The 13478-nt window shown below is 33.5% G+C and overlaps 1 protein-coding gene and 1 pseudogene across 3 annotated transcripts in view; one reads left to right on the plus strand and one right to left on the minus strand.

Moving 5' to 3' along the window:
• The window catches only part of HECTD2 (HECT domain E3 ubiquitin protein ligase 2), a 70397-nt gene that overhangs the window by 3059 nt on the left and 53860 nt on the right, over positions 1-13478 (minus strand). For all 3 annotated transcript variants that reach the window (XM_019739189.3, XM_088791957.1, XM_088791958.1), the window contains 8 exons: positions 13301-13433; positions 12272-12360; positions 8679-8837; positions 5473-5547; positions 4679-4766; positions 4486-4592; positions 3036-3151; positions 2293-2436 (listed from right to left, as the gene is read on the minus strand). In XM_019739189.3, coding sequence (XP_019594748.2) covers positions 2293-2436; positions 3036-3151; positions 4486-4592; positions 4679-4766; positions 5473-5547; positions 8679-8837; positions 12272-12360; positions 13301-13433 — 911 coding nt within the window. The remainder of the gene's footprint in view (positions 1-2292; positions 2437-3035; positions 3152-4485; positions 4593-4678; positions 4767-5472; positions 5548-8678; positions 8838-12271; positions 12361-13300; positions 13434-13478) is intronic.
• On the plus strand, positions 193-1299 carry LOC109451190 (nucleosome assembly protein 1-like 1 pseudogene; annotated as a pseudogene).

The raw sequence follows: 13478 nt of genomic DNA on the forward strand, positions 1-13478 counted from the left end.
CAAGATGTTTCATGGCCCAATGTGGCTGCCAGAGTTCTGGCCATCACATCTCTATTCTAGGGAAGAAGCAAGATCAAAAAGGCCTCCTAGCTGTTTACCATCCTATAAAGGAAGCTTCTTCAAAGTTCTACGCTACTTTTTATCTCACTGCCCAAACATAGTCACACAAGCCACATCTAACTAAAAGCAAAGAACAGTCTGAACTTGATCAAGATTTGGATGATGTTAAGGAAGTAGAAGAAGAAACTGGTGAAGAACCAAAAATCAAAGCACATTAGCTGACTGCTCAGATGGTGCCAAATCCACAGATTCTTGCAGCCCTCCAAGAAAGACCTGATAGTCTAATAGGAACACCAACAGGAAACATTGAAAGCTTGCCTAGTGTAGTTAAAAGATGAGTGAATGCTCTCAAAACCCTTCAAGTTAAATGTGCACAGATGGAAGCCAAGTTCTGTGAGGAAGTTCGTGATCTTGAAAGAAAGTATGCTGTTCTATATCAGCCTTTATTTGATAAGCAATTCGAAATCACGAATGCAATGTATAAACCTACAGAAGAAGAATGTGAATGGGAAACAGATGAGGAAGATGCAGTTTTGGAGGAGCTGCAAGAAATGGCCAAGATTGAAGATGAGAAAAAGGATGAAGAAAAAGAAGACCCCAAGGGAACTCCTGAATTTTGGCTGACTGTTTTTAAGAATGTTGGCTTGCTCAGTGATATGTTTCAGGAACACGATGGACCTATTCTGAAGCACTTAAAAGGTCTTATAGTGAGGTTCTCAGACGCTGGCCAGCCTATAGTTTTGTCTTTGAATTTCACTTTGAACCCAATGAAGAATTCACAGATGAAGAGACATACAGGATGAGGTCAGAACCAGATGATTCCGATCCCTCTTCTTTTGATGGACCAGCAATTATGGGTCCAGACAGACTGGGAAGAATGTCACTCTGAAAACTATTGAAAAGAAGCAGAAACACAATGGACATGGGACAGTTTGTACTGTGACCAAAACAGTTTCCAGGGACTCTTCCTTTAATTGTTTTGCTCCTGAAGTTCCTGAGAGAGGAGATCTGGGAGATGATGCGGAAGTAGCCTTGCTGCAGACTTTGCAATGGGTCACTTTTTACATGAACGTGTAATCCCAACGTCAGCGTTATACTTCGCTGGAGAAGCTACTGAAGAAGAAGAACAAGATGATGATGAAGGTGAAGAAGCGCATCAGGGGAAGGGGAAGATGAGGAAAACAATCCAGGCTGTGACTCAGGAAGGGTCAAGACCCAGCGGAGTGCAAGCGGCAATGAAGCAGGTGGTCTACCTTCTGCTCTCCTGGAAAGGATGAGTTTTCATTATTTGACAAAAGCCTATTTCAAGTTTTCTGTTGTTTGTTTGCTTGTTTTGGTTATTTCAGCCTACACTAAAAATGTCAAATATGAAAAAATAATCATATAAAGAAGATTTCTGAGACACCTGATGCCCACACCTTTAACGCTGCTGCCCCCAACGCACACACGATGTTCATGCTCTGAATCCTTTTGATCAGCTCCCCCACCCTCTACCTGGTGACACTGTTATCTTCATTTAAGATTTCTACAGATTTCTTAGACCCCTTCCTTCAGCACTTATGAACTCCATACTATCAGAATAGTGCTGACAATGGTACCGGTAGCAATGGGAAAGGACAAATTCCAGTTCACAAATGAAAAGAAGAACTGACAGAACTCAGGGAATATATGGGGCAGCAGAAAAAATGATTATAATCCAAGTACTGTCTACTCAAATTAGGTTCAGAAATTACCAAGTGGTTGGGAAGAAGTAAGTAGATCAGCATTAACCCATCAACAATAGAAAATAATTTAAATCCATCATAATCATCACTTTCATATGCAAACAGCACTAGATTAAAAACAAAAGAGAATTAGTAATAGAGGTACTTCTAGTACCAATTATAATAGCCAAAAAAACCCACCTTAGCATTTTAAATGAAAAACACTTGTAAATAAAAATGCAGTTTAGACAAGCTAGTACTAAAAGCAGGCTATATTCTAAAAGAGACTACAAAACAGTTGACTTAGCAAAGCAAAAAATTCATGGAAAGAAATTATTAACAATTAGTATTGGTATGTCTCAAAAATTAATAGAGGACCTTAAGCCATAGTCTGTCTCTTTTCAAGGTCATGTTTACTTCCAAGATTTTTCTATGACGATGACTTCAGATTGAAAGAAGCCTCTAATTCTAAACATAATATTATTAACAAAACATAGATTAAAAATAAAATTTCAATCTGGAAATTTACCAATTAGTAGAAGTTTCATTCTTTGAAATTTTAAAGTTCAAATCAGCCATTCCTCCTACAGGTACTCTGTCACTTCCTGTAGTAAAATGTAACAACTTCTTTTGAAGATCAAGAGGAAATCCAAGTACAACATCCCAAAAGTATCTAGAGAACAACAAAGGAAATTTATATAAAATGCCCTGACACAAATCCTGCAGATCAAAATAAAGTAATATAATGTAAGCTCTAAGGAAACAACTTCCCTAAATATACATAATACCCTTATTGTGCAATTAAGGAATGACAAGCTTTTACATGTGAATTAGATTTTTTGACTAACAATATTACAAAAGTAACATTTTTACAAAATTATGAAAGTAACCCAACAGTGGATAGCACAAAAACCATTTTTTGCCAATCCAATTTTTCTTATTTTTTTCAACACAGTGCTGCTATTAAATATGTACTGCTATTTAGATATGTAGCATCCTTGAAATTCTAGAACCAAAGTCATTTTTAAAAATGTAAAATCTGTATACTGTTGTAGAAACTTATTTATATCACTCTCTCTGAAGGGGACTGCTAAGTGATTTCATATTTAATATTCTCACATTATTTTCTAGAAATGAAATAAGACAGTGTGGAACTCTATAATATTTCAGCTGACTTACTTGATTCAAAGAGTGTAAGTTACATGCATAAATGAACCACATCCTTTCACTCCCTCTTCTGCATCCTCTCCATCTCAAGTACACAGAGCTCACCTTATCGTCAGGTCAGTTTTCGCATAGCCGTCATACTGAGTACTTCTCTGCAAAGCATGCATATCCAGTTCAGGGCTTCCACAGACCAGAATTTCAACCTCTTCTGGACGAAGCAGCTGCCAGTAATTATTTACCAAAAATGATAATAAAAATGATGATTTTAAAAAAGTGAAATTGGAACTATTTTCACTGAATCAAAGTACAAAAATTACGACTTCTTTTATAGTAAATCAAACCATTTTTGTTAAAGAAAATCTTCTCCATTTATGTTTTTCCTACTGAGGTAAAATATTTTTTGCTTCTGAAAGTTTATAAATCTTGTCAAACTAGTAGGCCTCCCCCTTTTGCAAACAGTAGCAATTTGCCAGAAAAACCAGCAGATGACTAAGCAAGAATCCAAATTACTACTCTGCCCCAAAACCCAGCATGAAACTCTTAGCTACTTCAGCATCTACTGATCTGCCTGCCTCCTTCCAGTATCCCTTCCAATAATGCACAGGAAGTGTACACTGTAGTTTGGGTGTACTTGGTTACAGTCTGTCTTGTGTCATTCCCTGGTTCTTTTCACCTACGCAGGTTGTCTCTAAAGAGACTAAAACTGAAAAATAGAAACCATGGCATGGCATTTAATTCTAATTTTCCCTCTCTCCATCCCCAGGACTACCAGTGTGTCACAGACAAAATTCAATTAGAGGTCAATAAATATGTGCTCCGTTTTCAAAGGTACTTTCAACAAGAAACATGTGACAAAAGTTACTTTAAAACAAGCTCTCTCCTTTGAAAAATAATTCAAATGAAAGATCTTACTCCAAACCCTCATAATAAAACTGAGGTGAGATACAAATGGTGTGATGGAACCTGCCCTGGGTAGCTGGGATAAAGGGCATGGGTTCTCTCGGAAACTTGCTTATATCTCCCACATGGTGTTCTAAAAGCAGCTGACCCATATTCACATGGCTAAGATAAGTCAAAGCAAACATAGTCCATCATGACTCTGGAGACAAACTGCTTCCTATGGGTAAAAGGCAATTCAGAGTTGCTGAGGGACCCGTGAAGCAGCAGGAAGCAGTTATAAATATGTTCCTTAGTCAATAAGAAGTTATGGCTTTTGCCCTGGAGCTTATGTGTTAACTCTGTTTATTGTGCTTTGTCTCTCAGTATTAAGACCTTGAGCCCCTGGGATCTCTTCATCCACTCTGCTTCAGGAAAGTTTTTATAACCCTAAAAGACATAGCACAGGGGAGAAAAATGCAGTTGACTGGTCTTTTTTTCCCTTTAGAGAGTTAAGGCTGAAGTGGAAGAACTAGTTTTATTTCTAGCTCTACCTTTAAAAAGTAGAAAACATTTTCTACTTTAAAAGCTTATCTACTAAAATATTTAAGGAATTATTTGTCAATATTATTATATTACAAAACCTAATTGAAAGCTTAATTAAAAGTCTTAAACTCACCATAAGGGCATTTGAAGCACACACACTATGAAATCCATAATAAAATGCAGCAAACTGCTTATAGATGGATTTGTTGAGAAGAAAGTCAACATAAAGCTGTACATATTCTGAAAAGCAATTTCACATCTATTACATAGTAAAAGTAAATGGTAAACACTAAAGCCTTTTAGTTAAGAAATGGTGTCTAACTTACCTTTCCTATTTTGATTGGTAACTGGAATTTTATCACCACCTGGCTTTAAATTATAGGACTTAATTATTCCAAACTCTTCTTGAAAAACCTGATGGGAGATTCCAACACAAGATGTTCATTGGTATGGTAGCTATCATAATAGGCTTCCATGAACGGGTTTGTAAAATTTAAACAGAACAGTTTTATTCCCCTTCTAAATATACAAACTACAGAAAGACTAAGCTCTTGTGATATTTGTATTAAGGCTGAGGTGTCAGGAAAGCATTACGAAGTTAAAAAGTAGGGCTTTAACTTATCCTGTTGAACATAGTTTAATACTTTACTGATGTTCACAAAACCTGTGGCCATTAGGTAACACTCAGGTCTTTGGAGCTTCGTGAATTACAGTAATTTCCACCTCCCAGTTAGTGTTAGGGGAATGGAAATGAGAGTTTTGGTCTAACTCATTAGTTTCTAGTCCTAACTTCTTGTACTGTAGCTAGGAGAGAGGCTTATTTTAAGAAGTTGAAAAGCTCTGAAAAAGTAACTGAGTCAATCGGGAATACGCCAGCAGCCTAGAAAGCAGCTGTACCCTCACCCTTGGTGAATTTCCTTAAGCACTTTCCCTGGCTGTTCATTTACCTGTGTCTGCTTCACTGTCTCTACTTTAACAGGTTAAGACCCTTTAAGATAGGGGATAGTATGTGTTGATTAATCCTGTTCATCTTTCCTAATAACGGTTGTTTAATAACAAATGGCATTTTTCACACATGCAAATACATGATTAACAGAAAGCTATTTGCCCTCAACAGTACCTGGAATGTTGAATAGAAATCTTCTTCAACATTGCCTTCATATGACAGCAATTCACTTAATCCATGGGCCAACTCCTATAAAAAAAGAAATCTGTTATCTGTGTTTTTAAACCAGATAGTATTACCTCAAATAGTTATATGGATCTACTGTAGCTCAGTTACATGTGAGCTAGACAGCTAAACTCTTTCAGATATTGAAATGAAGATAATATTTGAGATGTATTTTCCAGGTCACAGAATGCTTGTGAATGATTTCTACCATCTACCTTTTCATTGGAAAAGGTCATATAGGAGGAAAATATCCCGTTCAAACCAAAGAGGCATAACTCTGGGGTCTATTCATATGCAGCAATCTAAGAGCATAGTTTCCGTCATAATTCACTGCTATCTGCAACATTACTATTTATAAATTTGCAGTATTTTCACTTTTAACTTATATTCTTAAGGAAATCTGCTGTTTTAGGATACATCTTTGAAACATAAAAACACGAAGTTCCTGCATGTTAATTGGGTTCTATATTTCAGTTACAGTGCCTTCTTCTCCCAAGAAGTTGAGAACACTGAAAAAAACATTTTTCTACAGTAGGTGATAATTCATGTTATCCATGAGCAAAGATTTACAAACAGAAAAATTAACCAAATATTTAAAAAAATTTTCCAGTTATATGAAAAAATTAAAGTTTTAAATTATTAAAAAATAAAGAATAGAATGGTTAGAACTATCTTATATACTTGTATACATAATAAATTTTCCATTCCATTAAAACCAGCAATTTTTATACAAGTCTAGATAAGCATAGAGTTGATATGATTGTCATTTGTTTCAATTATTAATAAAAAATTATGGATGCTGAAAATTATAATTGGGAAATGTGTGATTTTTATTAAGAGCTGCAGGGACTACTGATGAATCCAAGGGAAAGGATTTACCATCTTCTTTCAAAGATTAAATTTTAATGACAGAATCCAAGGTCAATCAATAGGTCATGAAGTTATATACTCAGATCTGATTTATTCGGGACTGTATGACCTTTTATTCCCAGCCTTGTATTTTCAAACCCCAATTTTTGTTGAGAATTGTCTTTATCTATCTATACTGTCAATCTTAGACTCTTAACTGTAATATGCTATCTCTAAAATATTAATTAGGTATAAGGTTTTGAATGATTTTTGTAAATCTGTAAAGAGTATGTGAAGAGTCAGAATATTGTTTTTACACATTGTTTGTGGTCTTATTTAATAGAGCATATTTGAGAGTGACTTAAGTAGAAGGAAAAGAGATATTACAGTTGCTGATTGAAGGTTATGCTTGCCTCTCTTCTAATTTCAACTAAAACCCTCAAGTGTAATTTTCGTAAGACAGTCGGGAAACAATTCTGATGCTCTGAGTCATGGATCAAAGTATTCATTAACAGGGTCATGGAAAATTACTGTATTTATTAACAACACATTGTTGAGTATTTTCTTTACTTTCTGTACTTTTTGTCTTATACTTGCACATACTGTCTTTAAATTAAGAAACATATCTACTATATGTTTTTCTTCACTTCCCTGTTCTCTCTTTTTGAAAACAGAGTGTACAAATACCAATGATAAGAAATTGAATAAAAAAGCAGCTAAAAAAACCTTTTTAGGATATATGTTTACCATATATGAAATGGGAATTAGGTACTAATTTTTTTTTGGGGGTACTAATTTTTAATAGATGCTATTTACTAATAAATGAATCATTCATTTATAAAATGTCTTTAAAAAATTACCCACATTCTACTACCCTAACATAGCAGCGGTTTTCCTGCTTCCTTTTAATCTTTACTGATGCATGTATAGAAACTTAGTTTTTTCAATAGTTGATCTCATAGTATATGAACAGTTTGGATTCATTATTAAAGAGCTAATATAAGAACAGGAAATTAGCTTAGTGAAATCTTCAGCTCCATAATTTAAAACATATTGGCATATTCATTCATAAAATATCTATTAACTGAAAAAAAAACTGCATCTAAATGAGTCAAATTCAAATAGCTTTAATAATAAAATAATTTATTAACAATAAACAAATAATAAAATTAGGAAATTTATTGGTAAAAATTTTGGCAAAAACTAAGTATGTGAGACAAAAAGGGAAATCACAGAAATCTAAAATGAGAAGGCAACTCAGAGATTAGTCTACTCCCATTGTTCTACAGATAAGAAAATGAAGTGAATCCAGGGTCATAGCTAGTATGTTGTAGATACAAGACCACAGAAAGCTGATCTTTCAGGGCCTACTCTATTAACTTTTGCAAACCGTCATATCACACTATTTTCCAAACTACTGAGTCTTATAAAAAATGTGAATTTATGTTCTTAATCTGAAAAACCCAAATCAACTTCCAAAAATGTGTCTGATATCAAACCCCTGGTCTTCTAATTGGACCCATGTTCTGGGAGGTTTCTCAACTTTCATAGGAAGGCGCCAACCATACATCAAACTCATCTGCCTATTAAACACAGAGATATTTAGATACTTAATGAACAACAGGAAATGTCAACATCTAGGTATTTGCTAAGAATATTACAAGGAATGCTCTGCTGACCAACAGTTATAAAAACTAAGCAGTAAAAAATATTATAAGGGATTGTCAGGAGGAAGTGTATACTATCCATCTATCTACTAAATTTTAACCTTGGCTTAAATTTGATGACCAGAAATCTAATTTTTGAACTGAGGAATGTTCTAAGGGACAGTCCCGTGAAATTTATGTTGTATTGATTTAACAGCTGTTTGTTGAAGACACTGTTAATGATATTGCACAGTATCATCTTAATAAGGATCCACAGAAGTGATCGAGTACTAAGTGCTTTCTTATCTCATGTAATCCCCCTGATATGTAAGTTTGATTATCCAATTGTTCACATAAAGAAACTAGAGCTCAGAAAGGTTAAACAACTTATCCATGTTCACAGAGCTAATAAGTGGCAGAGCCCAGATTAAAACCGCAGCCTCTCTGACTTCAAAGCCTGTTCTACTGTTATAAGAGCTGAGGAGAACTGCAGAGTGGGTGATGTCTCTCTATAAGGAAGGAGAAACTAGATAAAAAAGGCGATGGGTTACAAAAGGAGAGGGGAAACCATATTTAAAAAGAATAGCATCAGCAGGAGAAAGACTGTTCAGGTCGAAGATGTTAGCATTAAGGAATAAGATTCTAGTAACTGATACTTACAGGCATAATTTGGCATAAGTCGTCAGTGGTAACACTGCAGATGCCGACTGGTGTATTTTGATCACTAGGAACGATGGGAGGGCTCAATAATTTCTTGTAGCAGCAGGGGGGGAAACGAATATCCAAGGTGATGCTGTTATAAACAGCTAGTCCCATAAGCTATGCATACTAAATGTTAAGCATTAACATAAAATCCATGACAACAAATGAGTTTTGAATTATGCATCAATCTATTTCTTGCATGGTTCTTTCAGATCTAACGCTGACTTTCTAATTAATCCCACATACTTCCTTTCCGCTCATTTTTCCCTTTTTTACATAATATAATTCCTTGATTACCAAGTCACGTAAAAAGGAGGGGTTCAGTAGATAGTATTTAATGATTTCCTTAAAAAAGTTTATCTAGGATCACAACAGATAGCAATTTCAGACATTTCTATAAATTATTTAACATATAAAAATATTTTCTAAATTTAAACAAAGATGTTGGTGATTTTATAAGTAGCAGCAACAATTTACTCAGTGGAACTCACTGTAGAACACACTACTGATTTTGGTCATCATTTTAACTATTTTAAAATTAAATACAGACTATGCAACAACAGCTGAACTGAAAAAACATATGGATACACACACACACACACACACACACACACACACACAAACACACACAGACACAGACATACACATTGTTGGTAAGCTAACAGGACAATTTCTCTCCTACAGTAATAACTGAAAAGCCTTTATTGGAGTTTACTCAAAGTATCTAAGTTAAAAAGCTACAGATACTACATATATAAACTTTGCCCTATTGTATTTTATTTATCAGTTATATGGCAGAATGTAACTACCATTTGCTGAAAGAGGGGTTTTAGATCAAATTTCATAACATTTCAACTGTCAAATAAAGATTATTATATCAAGTTATTAAGGAAGTCATTAATTTTATAGGCTCAAAAGAAAATCTAAACATATGGGCTGGACGAATTACTGCAAACAATTTTTAAAAATTGGAAGACAGTCATTATTTCAATTTGCTAAGGCAGAATGAAGGTTAATTTAAGGAATAGATATGCTATACGTAACCATATTAACAGAGACTGAGCAGTGAGTGTATTCAAGGGACAGATACTGAAAAGAAGTTCTCATATACTTCTATAACTGTGACAATAGCAATAATGACAATAACCACAATACTACTGCAGTGACCATTTATGAGCATCTACTATAGTGACAAGTTCTAAGCACTTTTCATTAAATCAACCTGCTGTGTTTGATGTGGGAATGAGGATGAGGAATTCTGGAATCACTGAGGTGTCATGTGTTGAAAACCCTGCACTATACTACAGGGCTCCTACTTTTACGTCCAATGCCCCTTTTCGTATAAGCAACTCTACGTTAAAAAATTGTTATATTACGGCTCTTCATGCAACAGCTCTTCAAAACATTTTATAATTACTATTACAGGTTTCACTGTAACATTTGTTGTAAATTCTAAGGCCTTACCATATTTAAAAATGAAGTATTAGAAACACAATACTGTTAGAACTACTAGAACAACAAATTTTTGGTCCTGAAATTTAAAAACTGAAATATGTACAGAACCAAATATATTTTCTCAATCATCATGCCTGTTCTCAATTTTAAGCCTTCTCACCATCAGCAGATCTCTCAACCACTTACAGATCATAATCCACTGTCATCTCACATTTTCTCTACATATTATTATGCTTTTGGAGCATTAATCTTGTTTTCTACAGTTTATTTTTTTGTGAGATAAATACACATTAACAATGAAATGTAGTGGCTATAATAATTTTAGATCTACAGCAGGTCCTTGAATAACGTTTTGTTCAATTTTGTTTCGTTATAATGTTGGTGAGATGCCATAGGAACTTAACTCTTGTTTATATAAATTAGCCTGTGGTAAAATTGTTTTTGTTATGTCATTTCACTTAAAGTCACAGAACCTATCAATAACATTAAGTGAGACTTCCTGTAATTATTTAACTTGAAACATGCAACATATGCAAAAATGCTTAATATGCCCTTTTTGGTAATTACTGAATAGAAATTAATGTCTATTACAAAAGAAAATAATTAGCAAATTCATGATTTTATGTATAATACCATTCTAAAAATGTGACAGCTAAGATCTAATCCTTCAATACAAATATTAGCAAGTCAAAATGTCATCCAAACCTAAGCTGATATAACTATGTAAAGTACGACAAACATATATATAAAATGAAATCCAAATAGCTCACAGTATAGTGATATGCATCAATGACTCAGGCTTTCACACATTCAACAAACGATTACTGTAAATAATACAATAAAAACAGAAATCTAAGAATTGTCAAGCATTCTATATTGTGGAACTTGGCACTTTGGGCCTTTAGATGTGACAATATACACAAAATTTCATACTAAGTTTACCATCTCAATGTATAGTTTTCTCCCTGCAAACTTTTATTCCACCCAGTCTCTCATTTTTCATATACATTCCTCTGGATTGATCCCAACAAATGCAACAAAGATAGATATTGAAAGTCCTCCATAAAATGGTTCTAACTGTTCTTCTGGTGGTATATTCCGTACCTCCCAGCGTGCTCTTTGTTTCAATCAAGTGGACCTACACATTGCACTGTAAAAGGTCCAGTACAATGCAGTCTTTTTTTCTAGTTATTCTCCCACTGTATGTCCTACTCTCTACAGCCCTGTGTCAATCAGACAGAACGACTCAACATTGAAATGTCTACCTTCTGTGGGAAGACATTCCTTAGAACTCCTTAGCTCTTAATGTGAAATGGTCATTTGACTCTGAGAACAGGCCACCTTGCACTGGCAGTCATCTGCCCATACATCTAAGTAGTAAACTTCTTGAAAGGTGGATATTTCTTTCCTCTTTTATCCTGTGTATCTCCAGTGCTTGCTCATTTATTTACTCTTCCCTCCTTTCTTCCAATTACATTTGTTAGAATTAAAAAAGCTAATGTAGAAGGTATCTTGTCCAATCTCCCATCCAATGCAGGAATGCCCTCTCCAGTACATCTGATAGGGATCAGAGGATAGCAGAGGGATTTATATAATTTAAAAAACACTACAAAATAATTCCATATGCTTTAAATATTCCCATTTCACTTAAATTTTAATTTTTATGAATCTTGGGATTTGGGAACATATTAAAGACCTAGATTTAATCACCATAATTTCAATTTAGTAAACTGAGTATAATCAATACTAAGTGAAAGAATGGAAAAATAGTTCATTACGAATGAAAAAGATATTTTGATTTTTAAAAAGTCTCAATTTTCTGATAAATTAGATAATATATGAAACAGAAAACAAACATTTTTATTTTTATTTTGAGAGAACATTTTCAGTCATTCCTTTTAATTAATTAAATCTGCTGATATTATATAGCTATGATATTACAAATAATAAAGATTATTGAAAATCTATTCGTAAATTTGATAAGAATGTTTAATCTGAATAAAATGCTTAATAAGAACAGTTTTCTAAAATTCAGATAACATTTAAAACAAATCTCTAGTCTCCTAGCACCTCCTAGTGGAAAGTTTAAAGGATACAATTCCAACCAATCGGAATTCAGAATAGTTATCACATTTAAAGCTGCTAAACCAATGGCAGTGTGAATCCTTGTGATATGTAAACATGCCTGGAAAAAAAGAAACATAATTTCATTATTATGATTGATTTACAAATCAGAGTAAAAATATACATGACATTTCAACTGTTAGAAGCAAAACAGTTCAGTAATAGTTCTGTTACAAATCATCTTTCATGTTATTATAAAATATACCAAATATACGTAGAGAGCATGCAAAAGCATTGGTATCCTGAACCAAGAGTGGAAACATGGGGTAAAAAGACAGAAACTAAATTAATCAGTTGATTTTCTTTTATAAATACTATAGTTTTATAATTTACAAGTTATGATCAAAATTAATTTTGAGACTATCTGGAGAGTTCAATTTATTCACATCATCTCTCTTTCCCAATACCAGTAAGATGACATATATACATACATATAAAATAAAGAAAAATAAAGAATAAGAAAAACACTAAAACTCCCTGAAGAAAAACACTTAGTAGATACTAAGGATTATATAGGTGTTTTCTCTAAATAAAATAAAACCAAACTTAAATATCAAAGGTTTATTTTTGTCTTAAAAATTAATGAGTTCTAATTTATTAAAATGGCTCATTATTTAATGAAAGAGTATAAAGCCTCTTATTAATATCAAATATTAGTGTAGAGCAAACTATAGTTTTGTTTTTCAATTTCAAATGTTCTCTATTTCAATGGCAAATTTTCATGCATTTGGCTTATTCAGAAAAGATGTGGATGCTCCCTTGTAAATGTATATTTTCAAGTCTTTCTATATTTTGTGTAGGATTCCCAAAAAGATAATGGACATTTCGATCACCAATTTGGTTAAACAATTTTTAAAATGTAAGTAACAGTCCTTAAAAATTTTTTCAAGATTTATAGTTGACAAAAAAATCTGTAAAACCATAGGGTAGATTAAAAATAAGATCAACTACTGGAATCTAACAATTATGAAGAAATACTGTTCATAAAAATTAATACTCACCATAATCTGGATGAAAAATTTGGCGAATTAGAAGAAGGAACCATTCTTTAGTCAAGCCACCCATATCCAAACCAGCTTCCCCTACAAATGTAACTTTCAACTTCTTTTTCAAGTCCCCTCTTTTCCGGGTTAACTATTTGAAGAAATTATATAGTAGAGGAAAACAAAGGGCAATAAA

This window comes from Rhinolophus sinicus, chromosome 15 (assembly GCF_057876585.1).
Source record: "Rhinolophus sinicus isolate RSI-liver-muscle chromosome 15, RSI-T2T, whole genome shotgun sequence".
Classification (NCBI taxonomy): Eukaryota; Metazoa; Chordata; class Mammalia; order Chiroptera; family Rhinolophidae; genus Rhinolophus; species Rhinolophus sinicus.